Genomic DNA, 22,831 nt, shown 5'->3' with positions numbered 1-22,831 from the left:
GTGCAATGGCGCGATCTTGGCTCACTGAACCTCTGCCTCCCGGGTTCAAGCGATCCTCCTGCCTCAGCCTCCCAAGTAGCTGGGATTACAGGTGCCTGCCACCACGCCCAGCTAATTTTTTTGCATTTTTAGTAGAGATGATGAATCATGTTAGGCAGGCTGGTCTCAAACTCCTGACCTCAGGTGATACACCCACTTCAGCCTCCCAAAGTGCTGGGATTACAGGCGTGAGCCAACGTGCCTGGCCCTTTTATCTTCTTTAGAGTTCTCTTTTCTTCTTACTAGCACACAGGTTGGCAAACCATGACCCACAGGCCAAATGCAGCCCACTGTTTGTTTTTGTAAATAAAGTTTCATTGGAACACAGTAACATTTGAACAGTAAACACAATAACATTTGAACATATTTGTTCAAATATTGTCTATGGCTGCTTTCACATTTACAACAGCAGAGTCGAGTAGCTGCAACAGAGACCAAATCCTCCTCAGAGCATAAAATATTTATTTTTCTTTTCAGAAGTATAACAGCACCTATACTATCCAGTTCCTCATTATTCCAATCCCATTATAGTTAATAATTTTTTTATGTTAAACTTTCCCTGTTCAAGTTGTTGTGTAGTTTCTCACTTCCGACTGAACCCTGTCTGATTCATCTAGAACCTCTCTGGCTGTTTCTCAGTCAATTTTTGGGCTCCCCTCCCTCTACACATTTCATAATGTTAGGGTTCCTCAAGGCTTCCCTCTGCTTTTAGATAGGTTTTTGCTCTGCCACCCAGGCTGGAGTGCAGTGGCACAATTCTAGCTCACTGCAGCCTCCAACTCCTGACTCAAACAATCCTCCCACCTCAGCCTCCTAAAGAGCTGGGACTACAGATGTGTACCATCATGCCTGGCTAATTTTTCAGTAGAGGTAATCAATTGTTTTTAATCTGGATTCCATTAATGGCTCCAATGTGTCTATAAACCACCTGAAATTATATGCAAATTTTATATGGATATGCAAACACACATAAGTATGGGGAGAAATTTCCAGCTTCATCTTTTGGCAATATAGCTCAATAGTTAAGAGCACAATAGACCCTGCATACAACTTGGGGGACAAAAGTGACTGCATCTGGTATGCTAATCTGCAATGTTGACTTCTGATTAGCCCCAGTCCTGTGAATATCTCCTGATTCCTACTTTATTTACTGTCCCTAGTGTAAGAACATGTCAACCTTGATGTTATTGCACAAATTATTATCTATTACACATGTAGCATTCTTGCCTGTTCTGGAGGGCTACCTTTAATTGTCTTGCACACAGCAGTTTGACTCTTTCCCTACAGTATATAAACTGTGAGTGTGGAGCTTACATGTACAGAAATCTGCCACCCAAGTCCACATTTCTGTCTGTAAATTCCCACAGTAAAACACCCTTACCAAGAAACTGGATTTGTCTGCCTCATCCTTTGGTGTCTTGGCTCCTCTGGCATTTGGGGGCCACTTTGCATATAGGGCCCTCTCATGGAACACTACCTACTTCAGTTTGAATCCCAGCTCTGCCTCTTTGACCTAGGCTAGCTTACACTGTGCCTCAGTTTTCTTGTCTGTAAAATAGGGAAAATTATAGTACCTACCTCTTAGAGTTGTTATGGGAATTAAGAGTTAATATATATATATAAAGCATTGGGACAGGGCCTGGCCATAATTAAGCAGTATTTAAGCACTGGCTATTATTGCCATTTCTGGCACTCTCCCTTCTCCCTAGACGGTTTTCTGTTGCTCTAGTGCACCCTGCTCTCTCTGACTGTGAGCCCTCAGGTGGGCTCTTTCCTCTGCTCAGCACACTCTTGTCTGTGTTGCTTGCCTACTAGCTTCCCTCTGGCCTCCGCTCAAATGTTATTTCCTCAAATAAGCCTCTCCTGATCTAGAACTCCTCTCCCTGCTAGAAGATCCCAGAGCTTTCTCTAATTCCCCTCATAACCCTCACCATGATTTATTTACAGTGATTACTTATTTAAGGTCTTCTCTGACAGTCCATGAACTCCAGGCGGGCAGAGATTATGTGTTCCTGGCTTCCTGCTGGACATCAGCACAGTGCCTAGTACACTATAGGAATGCCATAAATGTTTGTCAAATGCGTGAATGAATGAATAAGGAACAAAACAAATGAAAGGCTTTTATAAAGTTATAAAACCCAATACAAATATTAGGTAATACAATAATGAGAATGTGACAAAATGTGATGATTGCTAGATAATCTAATGTTAAATTGGTAGGAATTAGTATTGTGTGAAGGAAACCCTCTCCTCTCCAATTTGCTATAGAATATATTAGTTCATTGGAACATGTGTCTTTTAACCAAATGGAAATTATGCAAGAGGACCAGAAAATATTACTGGGTACAATTAAGCAATCACAGACAGATATTGATTGGTTAAAACACCCTCCACTTTCACCCCCAGGAAATAGGCCTCAGATGAAAGAAACTATTGAACAGGGAACCTATTTATTCACAGAGAACATATTCATGGCCTTAATTCAAGACAGGATTAAATACTTTCACGAGCTGGCAAAACCAACTGTGCCAATCTGAGATATTCATTGCTACCCTGGGAGTTAATGTGTGTGACCCAAGCCATCAGGAAAGACGATATTCTATTATCAATGAACACTCAAACACTAGAAAAATCATGATAGTTGCCACCATAATTCAAGATAGACACAATAAAGTGATTCTCCTGGGAATGTCTTCAAGGACTTATTGCTTCCTCTCCACTGGAAAAAGGAATCGTCGAGGAGGAAGGGTTTACATTCCCCCACTTTCCCAACTGTCAGACTCCGGACCGCTCCTCTCCTGTCTAATCCGCCTTTCATTTCCCAGACGCCCACATCTGATCTCCAGAAGAAGCAGTGCGGTAACTGCCTAACCAGGATTGGGGAAAACTGAACCAGGGACTGGACTTGGGTCTGGGGAGATAGAGGACTGCAGAGATTTCACAAACACCGCGGGTGGCCATAAGTGAGAGCTGGGTGAATGATCCCACAGGCCCTAAGCCCTAGATGGTTGGGGATTAGCGATGTTATAATTCAACTTTTGCCAGCGTCGGCGGCAGCGCTCCCACGTAGCCCGCCTGGGGCTGCCAAGCTCTGGACTACATTTCCCAGAAGGTCTGCTCCCCGGGCTGTCGCAATTTGAATTGGGGCGTGTCTAGAAGGAGAAGCCATAGTCGGCGAGCACCGCTGGGGCATCCCGCTCTGGTGCCGCTGCAGCCGGCAGAGATGGTTGAGCTCCTGTTCCCGCTGTTGCTCCTCCTTCTGCCCTTCCTTCTGTATATGGCTGCGCCCCAAATCAGGTCTGTGCAAATGTATTGCCTTCTCTTGAGAATTCTTGTTGCGGGGCGGGAGGGAAACATAGAATCCCCACCAAAGCTTTCTTGAAAAACTCCCCTGAGGGGGCTCCAAGATGGCGGGGCCCGGAGTTCGGTGGGTTGGAGGCGACGTCCAGCTGTCCTGAGTGCCAGGAGGAGACCGGAGACCCCAGGCGGTGAGAAAGGGCGGCACTCCGAGGCACCCTGCTTTTTCCTGGCCCGTTTTTCTTTTGTCTAAGCACCCCCTGATTCTGGCTCCAGGGAACCCCGAGGGTAAGGCTACCTCAAACGCTTGAGTTTCGGACCCTTCAATGGGATATGCCCCGACGCTGTTTTCCCCTTAATTCCCACGCCTTAAACCAGCCTTCGAGGCACAAAGGAGCGATTCCACATTTCGCCCTCTGAAACTGATAGCAATCGTAACATCTGCGGCCCCATCCTTGCTCTCGTTGCTGTTACAATCGCTCGTTCTGTGGGCGGATGTTGTAAAGGAGAAAAGTGAAAAGGAAAAGTGTTTGGTTATGAGCTCTATCCTGCCTTGCGAGCAGGAGCACGGGGGATCTGAGTTAGGAGCTAGGGTACTGGGGCGGTGAGGGCTGGGAGAATGGTGGGAAGGTATTGACCACGTGATAGATCAATCAGCCCAAGGCTGGCCAAGTGCCCCAGTGAATCAGCAGCGGGCTGTAAAACCGACAGCCTGCTTATTGGTTCTAAGTAAATCACCAGTGGTGACGGACCAGTGACTGAATAGACACACTCCTTCCCCAGGTGGGCAGTCTTAGTCCCAATAGAACTTGAAGCCAGGCCAGATCACAGTCATTTCTTACCACAGTCACCTACTTTCCTTCTTTTATTTTTATTTTCTCTTCCTTCTCCGGTGCCCTTCTTCCAGTTATATTTTTTCTCCCTGCCGAACACTCAGTTCTCCCACCTCTAGGCACACATGGTTTCTCACACTCAGATGAAAACACTGCTTTTTATCTTTTTTTCACTACAAGATCCTCTTATCCACATCGAATCTCAATGAAAAGTTGAACCAGAACTGAAAATAGTGCTCATACCCCAGAGGGATTTTTCTGAAAACACACACACACACACACACACACACACACACACACTCTCACACACTCCAGGAGCTGTATTCCAACACACACACACACACACACGTATTCCAACACACACACACACACACACACACACACTCTCCAGGAGCTGTATTCCCACCTCAGCAGGGTTATGGGAATTGGGCCAGAGCTGGACTTTTATAGTTGTCTCTTTCATTCCTGCTGGTTAAGGAGAAGAAAGAACTAAGTACAGGTCCCACTAAGTTGTCACTCCTGGAGCTACAGTAAGGGGATGTGGGAAACAGCCTGGAGGCTTGTTCTCTGAGGAGGGAGGTGATGGTTTGTGGGGACCATGAGTTAATCTGCCTCCCTGTCAGCATTTTCGCACTAAGCAGGTGGCTTCAATGGCTTAGAGTATGTACCTTGCAATTTCAAGTTCAATGAAAAAGGCCGAAATGCTCTTTAAGAATGCATCTCCTGGTCAACAGATTGTTTTAACCAGAGTCCCAACATTGCCAAGAAGAGAATAGGCCAGTCTGAGAACTGCCAATCTGTGTTTGTGCATTCATTCATTTGGAAAAGGCAATATAGTATAGTGCTTAGAAACAAGGACTCTAGGCTGGGCTTGGTGACTCACACCTGTAATCCCAGCACTTTGGGAGGCTGAGGTGGGCGGATCACCTGAGGTCAGGAGTTTGAGACCATCCTGGCCAGCGTGGTGAAACCCTGTCTCTACTAAAAATACAAAAATTAGCTGGGTGTGGTGGCGCATGGGTGAGGGGGTGAGGCATGAGAATCGCTTGAACTTGGGAGATGGAGGTTGCAGTGGAGGTGGAGGTTGCAGTGAGCCGAGATCACACCATTGCACTCCAGCCTGGGCAACAAGAGCAAAACTCTGTCTCAAAAAAGAAAGAAAGAAAGAAACAAGGACTCTAATTACACAAAGCAAGACTTGAATCCCAGCTCCCCTTTGTACATACATAATCTTCTTTTTAAGTGTGTGTGTGCGTGCGTGTGGGTGTGTTTTTTTTTCTTGTTTATTTTGTCCCAGAGTCACAAGCTTTCATAATTTTAACTTTTTGTATTGGATTAGCCATTTCTCAAGGCCATAAAATGCCAGTTGTGGACAGATTGACCTACAGAAACCAGTTATTTCTTCATCTGGGCTGAATTTTGTGATTTCCTAAGTCACAAGTGCCTTAGAGAGCTCAAACCAAAACCAAGTGCCTGGCTAATCAGATATTCATCCAGTTCTTGTGCTGCAGAGAACAGCTGTAAGCTTTGCCCTTGTAATAAAATCACTTTTGTCTTTGAGCAAAAGCAGAAAACTTTTGTCATCTTTCCTCCAACTTTCCCTAAACGGACGCTGTTTCCTTAAAAGGACAACAATGGAAAGAGCTAAAGCAAACCTCAGCCAGAAGACACGGAGTTGCAGGAACATACTGGCTGAGATAGTAGAATGAAGAATTGATGAGCTCTCCTTCTCTGTCTGCAGGAAAATGCTGTCCAGTGGGGTGTGTACATCAACTGTTCAGCTTCCTGGGAAAGTAGTTGTGGTCACTGGAGCTAATACAGGTATCGGGAAGGAGACAGCCAAAGACCTGGCTCAGAGAGGCAAGTTCACCTCCTTTCAATTCCCTCCTATTACTGCTGTTTTACCCCTCACAGTAATGATGATTCATTCTCATTGTTTCTTCCCAGTTTTGGAATTCAAGAACACCTAAGGATTCCACTGATTTGCTGATCTGAAACTAGTACTATGCTCTACATATAATGGACCCTTAATGAATATTATTAATTTATTTTTCTTTACCTATTTGCTAATCAGATACCTCTGTTGTGAAGAAAGGGTAGAAATGTGTGTTTTTTAAAAAAATGTTGGAAATAATATTAGATTTATAATGCCAGCTCAAAAACAGAGCTGACCATTTCTCTTTCATATGTTGGCTGACAGGAGCTCGAGTATATTTAGCTTGCCGGGATGTGGAAAAGGGGGAATTGGTGGCCAAAGAGATCCAGACCACGACAGGGAACCAGCAGGTGTTGGTGCGGAAACTGGACCTGTCTGATACTAAGTCTATTCGAGCTTTTGCTAAGGGCTTCTTAGCCGGTAAGTGTAGAACTAGAGAGACTATGTTATGGGTCTTGAGGTCAACATGGCAGATTTAACTAAAAGGAAAAGGTCCCTCTTCCTCATAGAAGTGGTGGATAAAATATAGCCAAAAACTTCTGTAGCTGAACTCACAGTCACTGGGACACAATTTATGTCAAAGGGATATCTTCCAGAGGCAGAAACAAAAAATGAATTCAAAACGTCATAGCAGTGAGCAAGAGCTGAAGCCAGAAATCTCATGGGAGTCTCAGCACTCTCAGTACAGGCTTTTTAGGATCTGGGGTCTAAATACTTACACAGGGATAGGAGATGAGGCCACAGGCCTTTGAGAGCTGGAGCTGTATTTGAGGTTCTACACAAAGTTGAGATTCACAAAGGGCCATCTGGTCCATAGTATAGAGGCTAATAAAAATCCTGGCCACCAGCTCAGAGACATGACAAAGAAGTTTACCATCTCTTTAGACATAGATGGATAAAGACTCATCTGCAAAAAATTAGAACCTAAGCTGGCATCATCTGTGGGGTCTGAATTCATATCACCAAATGATATGAGGATATTTATGGGTTTGATTTTTGTATGTGTGTGTAATACTCTATGGAAAATTAACATAAAAACCTGTAGTGTCTCATCAAAAGCAAATCCAAGAGCACTCTATAGGCATATCCTCTTATAGCCCAGGGATCTAGGCCTCCAAGGAAAAAACTTTCACTGGTGTGAACTCATAGTCATAAATTACAAACCACATGAGGAAATGAACCATGAGAGAGAACCGGAAGATGCAATAAAGAGGTGAAGCCAGTATTTATTTCTTTGGGGACCTGAATCCCAAGGCAGAGGTACGTAGAGAACATTCTTTTTTCTCTTGCTTTGGAATCTTTCCATTCAGCTTGGGAAGTCTTTTTATTGAGAGAGGTGGATGAAACAATTCCCAAAAGCAGTGAGTAAGTAGCTCCTGAACTACAAAGATCGAGAAGGTCATTTGGTAGTATAAAATGGAATTTTGCCCCATAGTAAAAGTAGGTGGGGTTCAACTAAAGTCTTAAAATGAAAAACAATAGAAAATAAATATGAAGGAAAAATGGAGGGAAGATTGAAGTCCTGCATCCTCACTTTCAAAGCCTGAGCGTGAGGCAGCTTTCTAAGATGTAATAGCCTTGGCTAGCCACTTCCATGCTCCATCGTCTTGTCCCTGCAGAGGAAAACCACCTCCACGTTTTGATCAACAATGCAGGAGTGATGATGTGTCCGTACTCGAAGACAGCAGATGGCTTTGAGATGCACATAGGAGTCAACCACTTGGGTAAGAAATCTGGCCTTATCACAAAGCTAGAGAGACCCAAAATTCTCTTTGGGAAACTTAGGGGTCAGATTGAGCCTTGTTGTTGTGTGATTGAACCTCAGGACCATAATAGACCATGTGTGCATAATAGTTTGGTCCTACCTGATAGCTGAGGAATACCTGAGGGCTGCTCCAGGTTCTGCCAGCTTTTCAATCTGTGATTTAGATTCGGTTTGCCTTGGCGCATTTTTTAACAGACTAATTGGTTTAGGGGACTGTGTTGCTTTCTTAGTAGTGATCCTTGTGGCCAGCATCAGGTATAGGTCATCTGCTCTTTTTTTGTAGAGACAGGGTCTTGCTATGTTGCCCAGGCTGTTCTTAAACTCCTGGCCTCAGGCACCTTCCTGCCTCAGCCTCCTTAAGTGCTGAGATTGCAGGCGTGAGCCACTGCACCCAGCCAACCAGCTCTTAAGAATGAGATTAACCAAAGTAGGAATGAGCTGGGACTTCATATTCACATAGTCTAGACCTATCTTGCTCATATAAGGATGCCTCGTGTCTTTGGCTGTTGTTATTTCCCTAAACCTTCATTAAACTTGTTTTCTAGTTGATAATGAAAAGTTGGAGGGAAAGACCTTGTTTCTGAATTATCTGCCTCCCATAGCTGAGGCCTGCTCACCACGACTCCTGTCATTCCCACATGGCCCTGAACTTCATTAATTCTAGTATTTCTCAACAGGTCACTTCCTCCTGACCCATCTGCTGCTAGAGAAACTAAAGGAATCAGCCCCATCAAGGATAGTAAATGTGTCTTCCCTCGCACATCACCTGGGAAGGATCCACTTCCATAACCTGCAGGGCGAGAAATTCTACAATGCAGCCCTGGCCTATTGTCACAGCAAGCTAGCCAACATCCTCTTCACCCAGGAACTGGCCCGGAGACTGAAGGGTAGGCCTAGAGGAAATGAGTGTGGAGACATGAGTCAGAGACAGGCAGGTAAAAGCCACAGGAATGGAAACTGTTTCCAGAGCCCATCACCTGGAGAGGACCTGCTTCTGTGGCTATAATTGGGTACAGTTTTAGTAAGTAGTCTACAACTGAATATTGGAGGTGGCTGGCTGGGACAGTGAGACTCTTGACTTTGAGTCTGAAGGCCTGGCTTTACTACTTACTAGCTGTGTGATCTATAGCACGTTACTTAACTTTTTTTTTTTTTTGAGACGGGATCTTGCTGTCACCCATGCTGGAGTGCAATGGTGCAATCTCGGCTCACTGCCGACCTCTACCTCCCAGGTTCAAGTGATTCTCCTGCCTCAGCCTCCTGAGTAGCTGGGACTACAGGTGCATGCCACCAGGCCTGGCTAATTTTTGTATTTTTAGTAGAGACAGGATTTCACCATGTTGGTCAGAGTGGTCTTGAACTCCTGACCTCAGGTGATCCACCCACCTTGGCCTCCCAAAGTGCTGGGATTTTAGGTGTGAGCCACCTCACCTGGCCATTACTTAACTTTTAGGACTTCCTTCTTCATATGTAAATGGGACTACTTCACAGTTTATTGTCATAATTAATTCAGGCTTCATAAGCAAGTCAAGGTTTTTTACTCATAGTGAGACTGAGTAGGAGGAAAGGACCTGAACTGCCACTAGATAAAGGTAGTAGACTAAAACAGGTACTGGGAATATGGAGGGTCAGGGTCTCCCTTGCAAAGCGTCAAATAAGAGGGAAATATATGCTTGAGAAGGGGAGTTTCCAGTCACAAATACACAGAGGTCCTTAGCACTGTCTACTCTGGATTTCTAATAAAGAGAAGGGAAATCGAGGGTGAACTATGCTAGGAATTGAGGCAGGCAGAATGTAGACTCAAGGAATCAGGCACAGGTGCCCTATAGTTGGAATAGGATCATCCTACCAAATGAACATCTGTGAGATGGGAAGGAAACTAGTGGTTAGCTCAGTCCTTATGCCCAGTCTGTGCCCAGGGCATGACATCTTTTATCAGTTTAGAATAGATAAGGGTAACTGGATGGTGAAAACTATCCAAAGAGTTGATCAGGGAGCTAGGGTGGCCTGGAGGTGGAAAGATGGGTCCAGTGGTGAGAATTCACTAATATGTGAATGAGGTGACTCTGATAGTTGTGAGGATTCAGTGGAAAATCATTATGGTGCAGTAAAGGAACCCTGGTTTGACAGAAGATTCATTCATTCAGCCATTCAGCAGACATGTTTTCAGTGCCCATGTTGTTCCGTGCACTGGGTTAGGGGACAGGGGGTGAGTTGGTGAACAAGATAGGTATAGTCTCTTCCTTGGTTTGGTTTACATCTAACGGGGGAGAAAGACAATTAACAAGTCTTTATACAAACTTATTAAATGTAAAATCAGTCTAGTAATGCATGAATAATTCTCATTGTAAAAAGTTCAAATAAGGTCAGGCACAGTGGCTCACACCTTTAATCCCAGGCACTTTAGGAGGCCAAAATCGGAGGATTACTTGAGGCCAGTTCAAGATCAGCCTGGGCAAAATAGTGAGACCTCATCTCCTCTACCAAAAAAAAAAAAAAGAGTTCAAAGCATATGGAAGTATGTAGAATTAAGGTGAAAAACCACCTTCATTTATTCCCCTCTTCCCCCTGCTCTTCTCCCTTCATGTGACCATTATCAACAGCTTGTGTGCCCCTTTCCAATAACTTTCCTATGCATTTACATATGTATGTATCATGCACAAGGAACTGAAACTCCAACACAGTATCTTGGAGATCTTTCCATTTAGTACGTATCGATTTACCCCTTAATTGTATTGGCTGTGCTGTATTTCGTAGTATAGATGTGCCTTAGTGTATTTATGTATTTCCTTAACAACATCTGGATTGTTTCCTTTTTGTTGTGGCTGTTTAATTATAATTGTGGTAAATGTTATAAAGGAGAAGTACCAGGACTTACAGTGGATTTTAGTGGGAGTCTTGGGGGGACCTTATTCAGTCTGAGGGTTCAGGGAAGACTTTTCTGAAGAAGTGAGTTGCATGCTGAGCCCTGAAGGATGATTAGAAATTAAATGGATTAGAGATACTGGTAGAATGTGGAGGCTGAGGCCGGGCGGGGTGGCTCACACCTGTAATCCCAGCACTTTAGGAGGCCGAGGCTGGTGGATCACCTGAGGTCAGGAGTTCGAGAACATCCTGGCCAACTTGGTGAAAGCCTCGTCTCTACTAAAAATACAGAAATTAGCCAGGTGTGGTGGCGGGCGCCTGTAATCCTAGCTACTGGAGAGGCTGAGGCAGGAGAATCGCCTGAACCTGGGACAGAGTTTGCAGTGAGCCAAGATCATGCCATTGCACTCCAGCCTGGGCATCACAAGTAAAACTGTCTCAAAAAATGAAAAAAAAAAAAAGGGCCGGACGTGGTGGCTCATGCTTGTAATCCCAGCAATTTGGGAGGCTGAGGTGGGCAGATTACCTGAGGTCAGGAGTTCAAGACCAGCCTGACCAACACGGAGAAACCCCATCTCTACTAAAAATACAAAATTAGCCGGGTATGTTGGCGTGTGCCTGTAGTCCCAGCTGCTCAGGAGGCTGAGGCAGGAGAATTGCTTGAACCTGGGAGGCAGAGGCTGTGGTGAGCCGAGATCACACCATTGCACCCCAGCGTGGGCAACAAGAGTGAAACTCCATCTCAAAAAAAAAAAAAGAATGTGGAGGCTGAGAAACATTCCAGGCAGAAGGAGGAGAATGTACAAAGGTCCGGGCTCAGTTTGAGAAACAGTGAAGGTTACCATTGGTAGGTTGTAGAAAGCAAGAGTAATAAAGATCTGACCTGAGACTGGTGAGGTAGGTAGAGGCCAAACAAACCCTTAGAGGCCACAGTAAGGATTTTAGTGTTTATTCTAAGAGCAATGGGAAACCTTTAAAATTAAAGCCTTTTCAAACTGGGGGCAAGAGGGGTTGCAGCAGTTGATTTCATCAGCAGAGGCGAGAAAGGAGGGTAGTTTGGACTAGGTGGTGGAATTGGAGGGTAGTAGAAACTTCTGAGAGAGATTTGGTTTGGAAAAGATTGTTGACTGGAGATGCATGCTTTAGGTGGGCATTCATCAAGAACCTTTTTGCCTAACTGGTCATGTCGGGAACACTGCAAGAACCGGGTTTGGCTTTAAAATTAGAAATCAATTTGGGACCTCTGAGTCTGCATTACTATGGGTCATCTAGGGAGATGTCGAGTAGGCAGTTGGGAATAATATAGCTGTGTCTGCAGCTGTCAGTCCACAAAGACCTGAAAAATTTTGTTTCTTCAAAGCTTTACACCAAAACTCATTTGGCAGCAAAACATTTCCCGTACTAGGGAGATTAGATTAATAGGCAATGTATGTATACATTTCATATTACCTTTCTACAATCAGAAAAAAAAAATTGAAGTATGTCTGGCCCCAACGTTTTCAATAAAGGATTGGGGGCCTGAAATAGCATGTGCGAAAGTATCATTTAGCACTTACCATGCATCAGGCACTGTTTTTTTTTTTTTTTTTTTTTTTTTTTCGCCGGTGTCTCGCTCTGTCGCCCAGGCTGGAATGCAGTGGCACGATATCGGCTCACTACAACATCTGCCTCCCCGGTTCAAGTCATTCTCCTGCCTCAGCCTCCCACGTAGCTGGGATTACAGGTGCATGCCACCGCGCCCGGCCAATTTTTTCTATTTTAGTAGAGATGGGGTTTCACTGTGTTGCCCAGGCTGGTCTATAACTCCTGAGCTCAGGCAGTCCACCTGCCTTGGTCTCCCAAAATGCTAGGCTTATAGGTGTGAGCCACCACGCCCAGCTGCATCAGGCACTCTTTTAAGACCTTTAACATATATGAACTCATTTAATCCTCATAACCACCCTGTGAGGTGTAGGTATTATGATTATTCCCATTTTAGAGATGAAGAAATGAGTCACAAAAGGGAACTTGCCCAACGTTACACAGCTAGTGAGTGGAGCCAGGATTTGAAACTAGGCAGTCTGTCTACAAAATCCATGCCCATAACCACCACATTGTGTTGACTCCCAGTGTGTCTGCAGTTCAGAGGAGCAGTTTGGACTGTGGACAAAATGTGAGCACCGTAGAATTATGGAGAGGGAGTCTGGTGAGCCACGAGAACTCCAACATTTAATGTTTGTGTAGAAGATAAACTAGTCCAGAAAACTGAGACAGAGCAGCCAGAAAGGTTAGGAAAACCAGAAGTGGCGTAGGCTTATGGAAGCCAATGAAAAAGAAGACTTTAGGAAGGGGATGGGCACCTGTAATCCCAGCACTTTGGGAAGCCGAGGTGGGCAGATCACTTGAGGTCAGGAGTTCGAGACCAGTCTGGCCAACATGATGAAATCCCGTCTCCACTAAAAATACAAAAATTAGCCTGGCGTGGTGGTGCACGCCTGTAGTCCCAGCTACTTGGGAGGCTGAGGCAGGAGAATCGCTTAAACCTGGAAGGCAGAGGTTGCAGTGAGCCAAGATCATGCCACTGCACTCCAGCCTGGGCAACAGAGCGAGACTGTCTCAAAAAAAAAAAAGAAGGTGATGGGGTAGGTGTGGTGGCTTATGCCTGTAATTCTAATACTTTGGGAGGCCAAGGTGGGAAGATTGTTTGAGGCCAGGAGTTCAAGACCAGCCTGGTCAACATAGGGAGACCCCATCTCTAAAAAAGAAGTGGGTGGTCAACGATGTTAAGTGCTGCTGAGAGGATGAGTCTTGGCTCTGCTGATTCCTGACAGGGGAGTTTCCAGTCACAAATACACAGAGGTCCTTAGCACTGTCTACTCTAGAGCCCTCTTAAATCTGTGAGATGGAAGTATAAATTACTGTGAGCAGTACTTCTGATGTCACCATGGTCAAGAGAGTCCATATGCTTATGTAAATAAGGTCAAATGCTTATTTACATCCTTTTCTGTTTTGGGCCATTCTGCAAAATCAAGTCCTGTCTTACCCTCTCTTCATGCCACCCCCAACCAGGTTCTGGCGTTACGACGTATTCTGTACACCCTGGCACAGTCCAATCTGAACTGGTTCGGCACTCATCTTTCATGAGATGGATGTGGTGGCTTTTCTCCTTTTTCATCAAGACTCCTCAGCAGGGAGCCCAGACCAGCCTGCACTGTGCTTTAACAGAAGGTCTTGAGATTCTAAGTGGGAATCATTTCAGGTATGAATGTTATCTCTTTTTGCAGATGAGATTTATTGCTCAAAGGAGATAATTTGGGTTTGTCTGGGTATACCCTTTTTTAACAGTACATTGTCTAATATAACTTTTGTCTTTTAACTCTAGAGTTTTTACCTTTTAGTAGGGGAATTTGACTCTCTTTTTTGTAATAACTGCTATATTTGATTTTATGCCATCTTTTATACTGATAATTATGCATTCTGTTTGTTTTCTTCCTGTCTTTGTTACATCAGTCTAGTTTTCTTTATTCTTTTTTGGATTCCTAATTCTATTATTTTACATTAAAAAGAATTTAAAAAGAATTTGAGGCCAGGCGCAGTGGCTTACGCCTGTAATCCCAGCACTTTGGGAGGCCAGGGCGGGCAGATCACCTAAAGTCAGGCGAAACTCCACCTCAAAAAAAAAAAAAAAAAGAATTTGAATCTGTATTTCTCTATTGTCTTCAGGATTGAAATACTACTACCTATGGACTCCCCTCTCAAATAAGCGAAGACATTTAAAATGATTTAAATGTAGAGAATTTTGAATATAACACAGGGGTAGATAAAATAGTGCACTGAGCCTGCATACAATGGAGCCTCAGCTACCATTAACCCATGGCCAATTCTGCCCTATCCCCATTCTCTACCCCTTTCCATATTTTTCTTCTCCCATATTATTTTGAAGCAAATCCCAGGCATCACATAAGATCAAAATTTTAACATGTTTTTACCTCTACTTCAGGTTATTGTTGAAATGACCTGAAATTTTAGGGAAGTAGCTGAAAATAGCATTAAGATTGGAAAGAAAGGTAGACAGATTGTGAGAGGCCTATAATGCCATTCTTGTGGAGGAGCCCCAGAGTTGTTTCAGTAGACAGACATAATCTGATCTGTCCTTTAGAAACTTTGTTTCATGAATGAATAATTAACCTAGTGAGAGAGAGAGTTCCAGAAAGTTGTAATGAAAGGAATGGTAATGTGAAAGAGGCCCTGAAGCAGCAGAATTTTTATCCCTGGATGATTAATTAAATGAGGGGATGAGGGAGGCTTTGCTAACCTGAATTTCAAGCCTGAATGAGGTTGATGATGACATTAACTAAGGCAGCAGACATGGAAAAGTAATGTGTGGAACTTAGGGTTCTTGGATTCCAAAGCAGTTGAAAGGGACTTTGTCTAGCTTAAGCAAGAAGGAAATTTATTAAAATATTAGTAGGGAGAGGAGGGACCCCTAGGTTGAAAGGGAAGACTGAAGAGCCAGGTTAAGAAGTGTTAAGAGTGGCAGTCAGCTATCCCGGGCATTGCTGCTAGAGTGAGCGAATGCCAGCTATCTTTAGGTGTTCAGATTTTATTGCTTATCATCCACTCTCTAGGGAGGAAGCATTGGATCTCCTTCCTCCCATGCCTTCATTTTTACTCTTTTGATTAGAGGCAAACAGGGACTTTATTAATGCTCTCTTCAAACTATATTGAGGGGAAAAGGTAATTCTGCAGAAGGAAATCAGTTTGCTATTGCCAAAAGAAAGTAGAATGTTCAGCCAAAGAGTAACAGTTGTCCACTGTGTAATAAACCTGGCTCTGTACATGTTGCGTGTGTGTTATCTATAAGGCATGCAAGTAGAAATGTATAGCAGATAGTTGGAAATGTGGTTCTGAAGTATAAGAAGATAGATTTATATAGTATACTGGATTGATTTTCCAAGAGTGACTGGATTCTTCTGCCCTTGAGATTTTAAGAAAAAAAAAAAAAATAACCCTTTATCTCGGTTTTGACTGAGTGGTTTAAAGAAAGTCAGCTCTAAATCCATAACTTACTATTGGATTGACTTTTGAAGAGCCTTTCCTGTGCTATGGATTCTTAATTCATGTTGAAGATCCAACAGCAGCTGTGTAGCCCACCATCAAGAAATGAACATAAAAGTCTGTTTTGATTTAAGCCTTAAGATTTTTGCACTGGCTATTCTTTCTGCCTGCAACCACTAGTCTGCTTTATGTCTCTAAGAATTTGCCTTTACTGGACATTTCATATAAATGGAATCATATGGTATGTGGCCTTTTGTGACTGACTTCTTTTACTTAGCTTAATGTTATCGAGGTTCACCCATGCCAAAGCATGTGTCGGTACTTCATTTCTTTTTATTGCTGGATAACATTTCATTGTATAGATTTGCCACATCTTATTTATTCATTCATCAGGTGATGGGCATTTGGGTTTGCAGTTTTTAGCTATTTGAATAATACTGCTGTGACCATTTGTGTAGAAATTTTTGTGTGGACATTTCTCTTGGGTACATGGAAGTGGAATTTCTGGGTTATATGGTAACTGTGTTTAACTGCTGAGGAACTGCCAAACTTTTCCAAAGTGACTGCCCCATTTTACATTCCCACCAGCAGTCTATGAGTGTTCTAATTTCTTCACATCCTCAACAACACTTGTTATTGTCTCTCCTTTTGAGTTTAGCCATCCTAGTGAGTATGAAGGAATATCTTGTTTTTATTTTCATTTCATTTTCCTACTAATGATGTTGAACATTTTTTCATGCGCTTTTTGGTTCATTTGTTTCTTTGTTGGGGAAATGTCTATTCAAGTCCTTTGCCCATTTTTAAGTTGGATAATTGTCTTTTTATTGTTGAGTTGCAAGAGTTCTTAATAGTCTAGATACGAGTTCCTTGTCAGATATATAATTTGCAAATATTCTCTCATTCTGTGGGTTGTCTTTTAACTTTCTTAATGGTATCTTTTGAAATATAAAACTTAAATTTTGATGAAGTCCAGTTTATCTATTTTTTGTTACTTGTGCAGTTGTATCTAAGAAATCATTGCCTTACCCAAGGTCACAAAGATTTACTACTGTCTTTAGTAAAGACAGTTTTCTGTTACTATAACAGAATACCACAGACTGGGTAATTTTTAAAGAAATTTACTTAGCTCATGGTTCGGGAGGCTGAGAAGTCTAAGAACATGGTGTCTGGCATTTGTTTGGGGCCTTCTTGCTGTGTCATAATATGGCAGAGGGCATCACATGGTGAGAGGGCAAGCAAGAACAAACCCACTCCCATGATAGTGACATTAATCCATGTATGAGGGCAAAGCCTTTATTAATTAATCTGTTCATGAAGGCAGAGGGATTAAGTTTCCAACATGTGATTTTTTTTTCTTTATTATTATTATTATTATTATTATACTTTAGGCTCTATGGTACATGTGTGCAACGTGCAGGTAAGTTACATATGTATACAACATGTGATTTTTTAAGGGATACATTCAAACCATAGCAACCCCTATGTTTTCTTCTAATAGTTTTATAGTCGTAGCATTACATAGGTCTGTGATCTATTTTGAACTATTTTTATTTTATTTTATAATTATTATTTTTTTGAGACGGAATCTTGCTCTGTGACCCAGGCTGGTCACTGCAAGCTCCGCCTCCCGGGTTCAAGCAATTCTCCTGTCTCAGCCTCCCGAGTAGCTGGGACTACAGGTGCACATCACCATGCCTGGCTAATTTTTGTATTTTTAGTAGAGACGGGGTTTTGCCATGTAGGTCAGGCTGGTCTGCAACTCCTGACTTCAAGTGATCCACCCTCCTCGGCCTCCCAAAGTGCTGGGATTATAGGCGTGAGCCACCACACCCGGCCTTGAACTAATTTTTGCATATGATATGAGGTAGGAGTCAACCTTCATTCTTTTGCATGTGGATATCCAGTGCCTTAGCACCATTTGTTGAAAAGACAGTTTCTACCCATTGAATTGTCTTGGTATCTGTATTAGTCTGCTCAGGCTGCCATAGCAGAATCCCACAGACTGGGTGGCTTAAACAATATAAATTTATTTTCTCACACTTCCGGAGACTGGAAGTCCAAGATCAAGGTGCTGGCCTGGTTGGTCTCTGGTGAGGCCTGCCTTCCTGACTTCCAAATGGATGCCTTCTCTCTGAGCCCTCGCATGGCCTTTCCTCTATGTACACACACTCCTGGTGTCTCTTCCTCTTTTTATAAAGACACTAGTCCTGTTGGATTAGGGCCCTGCCCTGATCACCTCATTTAACCTTAGTTACCTCCTTAAAGGCCCTATCTCTAAATACAGTCACACTGGGGGTTAGGGCTTCAACATATTAATTTTGGGGAAACACAATTGGAATATAACGTAAGCTTGTCAAAAATCAATTGACCATAAATATAAGGGTTTATGTTTCACTTTTCTGTTCTGTTCATTTGTATGTCTGTCTTTATGCCAGTATCACACTATCTTGATTACTATAGCATTGTAGTAAGTTTTGAAATTAGTTTATCTTTTACGTATACTAATTCTTAGCAAAATCCCCCTGGAAACGTCAATACTGTGACCATGCTGATGCCATAGGCACACTTAAATAGCTCTTACTTGGCTGGGTGCGGCGGCTCACGCCTGTAATCCCAGCACTTTGGGAGGCTGAGGTAGGCAAACTGCTTGAGCCCAGGAGTTCAAGACCAGCCTAGGCAACATAATGAGACTCCATCTCCATAAAAAATGCAAAAATTAGCCAGGCGTGGTGACGTGTCCCTGTGGTCCTGGCTACTTGGAAGGCTGAGGTAGGAGGATTACCTGAGCCTGGGGACGTTGCAGTGAGCTGCGATCGCACCACTGCACTCCAGCCTAGGCAATAGTGAGAACCTGTCTAAAAAAAACAACCAGAAAGCTCTTGCTGTAGTATTTGATTACTTTTTATAGCCTACAAGGAACCTTCACGTCAACTGTGTTCTTTGCTCTTCATTGTAACCTTATGAAGAGTATAAGGCACAGTGCAGTGGAGGATGTAGAGGCTTACAAAGGTTGAGTCATTTCCATAGAGTGATACAGAGCCTTGTGGTTCTCACTGATGATCTTTTCACTAAGAAATGGCAAGCTGTACTGGTCATACTGGTGAGTCTTCTTAAAGAGAAGTACTGATAAGACTTGTTTTGTAATGTGACTATACTTTGAAATGGTATTCCTCAAACTTTAGTGTGTTCAAGAATCATCTGGAGAACTAGTTGAAAACAGATTCCTGGACCACAACCCTAGAGATTCTCATTCAGTATGTCTGGAGTAGGGCTGGAGAATTTCTAACAAGCTCCCAGTTGATGCTCCTGCTGCTGGTTTGTGGTGCACACTTTGAATCCCACTGTTTTACTGGACATAGTGTTAAGAGTTTGCATATATAGTTAATTCAGACTTGTCAACTCTTTCACCTTCAGAATTTGCTTAGAATACTGAGGAAGCAATTTTCTTGAAATAGTGTACTTCTAAAAATTGTTTCCTCACATGACTTTAAAGATTGTAATTCATTCAATCATTTTTTTTAAACTTTGACTGAATGCTTACCAGATGTATACCAGATCCAGAGAATATAAAAATGAGTAAGAATTGTCCTTAAGAAAATTTTCTGCATTGGAATTATAAAATTATAAAACTTGGAATTACAGGCTGGGCGCAGTGGCTCACGCCTGTAATCCCAGCACTTTGGGAGGCTGAGGCAGGCAGATCACTTGAGTTCAGGAGTTCAAGACCAGCCTGGCCAACATAGCAAAACCCTGTCTCTACTAAAAATACAAAAATTAGCCAGTCATGGTGGCAGGCGCCTATAATCCCAGCTACTCTGGAGGCTGAGGCAGGAGAATAGCTCAAACCTGGGAGGCGGAGGTTGCAGTGAGCTGAGATCGTGCCACTACACTCCAGCCTGGGCGACAGAGTGAGACTCCACTTCCAAAAAAAAAAAAAACTTGGAATTAATTACAGCAATGAAGAGAGGGTATATGAAACACTTTGCTGTGATTTGAATGTGTCCCTCAATGTTCATATGTTGGAAACTTAAGCCTCAATACAACAGTGTAGAGAGGCAGGGCCTTTAAGAGGTAAATTAGGTCACAAGGGTAGCCCTTATGAATGGATTAATGCCATTATCTCTGGAATGGGTTCAATATCGTGGGACTGATTCCTTATTAAAGGATGACTTGGGTCCCCTTCCCTCTCTTGCTCATGTGATGCCTTCCATCTTGTTATGACACAGCAAGAAGGCCTTCATCAGATGCCAGCCCCTTGATCTTGGACTTCTCAGCTTCCATAATCATAAGCCAGTTTCTGTATGCTCATTATAGTTACCCAGTCTGTCGTATTCTGTTACAGCACCACAAAACAGACCGAGACACCTGGTACCTTGGTTTTACCATTTCTTTTCTGTGTCGCCTTTTCCTTTTGTTGTTTTCAAAGCTGGCTTTACTTCTCATATGAGTTTACAAACACTATAACTTCAAGTAGTCCAGAAATAAGCATTTTTTTTTTTTTACTACTCCAAGTATCTCTGACCAATGTGAATAGCAGGATCTCAGCTATATGACATTGTCCGAGGCCCTGTAGAATGGGCCTTATGGACTTACTTGAAGAAGATGGATATACATGGGTGTCAGGCAGGTACTGATATTAAATTATATAAATAGGGGAATATAAAGACCAAATGTATGCATTATGTATCAAACAAAGCATTCTGATGAGAGGTGGTCTAGCAAGGAGATCTAAAATGGGAATTACATTTTCTCTGGCTAAGGACTGGAGAATGAAGAGATAAGGACAAACACTGGCCCTGTGAAGTATGTGGAGAACATGTGATCCCTGGTTGTTTTTATGTCATATTCCTTATCCCTGGCAGATGGCAGACTTCATTCTTAACACTGTGCTTTATACCTCTCTCTTTACCTTCCAGTGACTGTCATGTAGCATGGGTCTCTGCCCAAGCTCGTAATGAGACAATAGCAAGGCGGCTGTGGGACGTCAGTTGTGACCTGCTGGGCCTCCCAATAGACTAACAGGCAGTGCCAGTTGGACCCAAGAGAAGACTGCAGCAGACTACACAGTACTTCTTGGCAAAATGATTCTCCTTCAAGGTTTCCAAAACCTTTAGCACAAAGAGAGCAAAACCTTCCAGCCTTGCCTGCTTGGTGTCCAGTTAAAACTCAGTGTACTGCCAGATTCGTCTAAATGTCTGTCATGTCCAGATTTACTTTGCTTCTGTTACTGCCAGAGTTACTACAGATATCATAATAGGATAAGAAGACCCTCATATGACCTGCGCAGCTCATTTTCCTTCTGAAAGAAACTACTACCTAGGAGAATCTAAGCTATAGCAGGGATGATTTATGCGAATTTGAACTAGCTTCTTTGTTCACAATTCAGTTCCTCCCCATCAACCAGTCTTCACTTCAAGAGGGCCACACTGCAACCTCAGCTAACATGAATAACAATGACTTGGCTCAGGAGCAGGGCTTGACCAGGTGTGGTGGATCACCGGAGGTCAGTAGTTCAAGACCAGCCTGGCCAACATGGTGAAACCCCACCTCTACTAAGAATTGTGTATATCTCTGTGTGTCGTCTTGTTTATGTGTGCCAAGGGAATATTTTCACAAAGTTCAAAACAGCCACAATAATCAGAGATGGAGCAAACCAGTGCCATCCAGTCTTTATGCAAATGAAATGCTGCAAAGGGAAGCAGATTCTGTGTATGTTGGTAACAACCCACCAAGAGCACATGGGTATCAGGGAAGAAGTAAAAAAAAAGAAGGAGAATACTGGAAGACAATGCACAAAATGAAGGGACTAGTTAAGGATTAAGAAAATAGCAAAAGACATTAAATATACTAACATAGCTATGGAGGAATTGAGGGCAAGCACCCAAGACTGATGAGGTCTTAACAAAAACCAGTGTGGCGAAAAAAAAAAATCCTAAAAACGAAAAGAAAAAAACCAATTCTTCATTCAGAAAAATTATCTTAGGGACTGATATTGGTAATTACAGTCAATTTAATAATGTTTTGGGGCATTTCCTTACATTGTCTTGACAAGATTAAAATGTCTGTGCCAAAATTTTGTATTTTATTTGGAGACTCTTTATCAAAAGTAATGCTGCCAAAGGAAGTCTGAGGAATTAGTAGTGTTCCCATCACTTGTTTGGAGTGTGCTATTCTAAAAGATTTTGATTTCCTGGAATAACAATTATATTTTAACTTTGGTGGGGGTAAGAGTTATAGGACCACAGTCTTCACTTCTGATATTTGTAAATTAATCTTTTATTGCACTCGTTTTGACCATTAAGCTATATGTTTAGAAATGGTCATTTTATGGAAAAATTAGAAAAATTCTGATAATAGTGCAGAATAAATGAATTAATGTTTTACTTAATTTATATTGAACTGTCAATGACAAATAAAAATTTTTTGATTATTTTTTGTTTTCATTTACTAGAATAAAGACTAAGAATTAAAAGTTTAATTACAGTCAAAAGAAGAAAACACTGTTCATTATTATGGTTATGCAATGATTTCTCATTCTAAAGAATAATTTGTTCCAGAGTCTAGCTACAGTGTAATCTCAATCCACATGCTATTAATTTAGGTTGTGTGATAATCTGATTATTCATTCACCATTTCGTACTTAACCTTTTTTGACACTCTTCACAGACACTTTTTCCACATTTCTTGATCATCCCGGGCCATTTCTTTTTTCTTTTTAATTAGAGACAGGGTCTTGCTTTGTTGCCCAGGCTGGCCGCAAACTCTGGGCTCAAGTAATCTTCCCGCCTCGGCCTCCCAAAGTTCTGGGGTACAGGTGTGAGCCACAGCGCCCAGCCCCAGGCTATTGATCTTTTTGCACCTGCCCCTTATTTCTGTACTGTGACAAGTCCCAGCATTGTGTTGTGGGACTTACACAGTATACTGACTATCCTCAGACTTGGTCATGTCTATGCTCAGTGCATATTAAGAGCTTAACCAAAGTGTGTTGAATCAACAGCCAATGAACTTGATCTAATAAAAATGAGGCCCAGGAGATACAAATTAGCAAAGCGTTTTCTC

The 22,831-nt window shown here is 42.7% G+C and overlaps 1 protein-coding gene across 2 annotated transcripts; it reads left to right on the top strand.

Annotated features, from left to right (window-relative positions):
• The first annotated feature begins 2,816 nt into the window (after positions 1-2,816).
• RDH11 (retinol dehydrogenase 11) lies at positions 2,817-22,202 on the top strand. 2 transcript variants are annotated; one of them, XM_054447664.2, is made up of 7 exons: positions 2,817-3,336; positions 5,911-6,029; positions 6,370-6,525; positions 7,725-7,829; positions 8,548-8,757; positions 13,784-13,973; positions 20,689-22,202. In XM_054447664.2, the coding sequence occupies exons 1-7, from the start codon at positions 3,263-3,265 to the stop codon at positions 20,789-20,791; spliced, it is 957 nt and encodes a 318-aa protein (XP_054303639.1). In that variant the 5' UTR covers positions 2,817-3,262; the 3' UTR covers positions 20,792-22,202. The 2 variants fall into 2 exon arrangements, with proteins under 2 accessions (XP_054303639.1, XP_063507755.1); XM_063651685.1 differs by lacking the exon at positions 8,548-8,757 and having other exon boundaries at positions 3,178-3,336.
• Positions 22,203-22,831: the final 629 nt, after the last annotated feature.

Source organism: Pongo pygmaeus, chromosome 15 (assembly GCF_028885625.2).
Source record: "Pongo pygmaeus isolate AG05252 chromosome 15, NHGRI_mPonPyg2-v2.0_pri, whole genome shotgun sequence".
Lineage (NCBI taxonomy): Eukaryota > Metazoa > Chordata > Mammalia > Primates > Hominidae > Pongo > Pongo pygmaeus.
This window is presented reverse-complemented; position numbering and strand designations above follow the sequence as displayed.

What these genes read in the sequence shown, in the direction of transcription:
- RDH11 (XM_054447664.2), top strand. Translation starts at nt 3,263, where the DNA reads ATGGTTGAGCTCCTGTTCCCGCTGTTGCTCCTCCTTCTGCCCTTCCTT. An exon ending in ATGGCTGCGCCCCAAATCAG is followed by an intron (nt 3,337 to 5,910) that starts GTCTGTGCAAAT and finishes CTCTGTCTGCAG; the next exon opens with GAAAATGCTGTCCAGTGGGG. An exon ending in ACTGGCCCGGAGACTGAAGG is followed by an intron (nt 8,758 to 13,783) that starts GTAGGCCTAGAG and finishes ACCCCCAACCAG; the next exon opens with GTTCTGGCGTTACGACGTAT.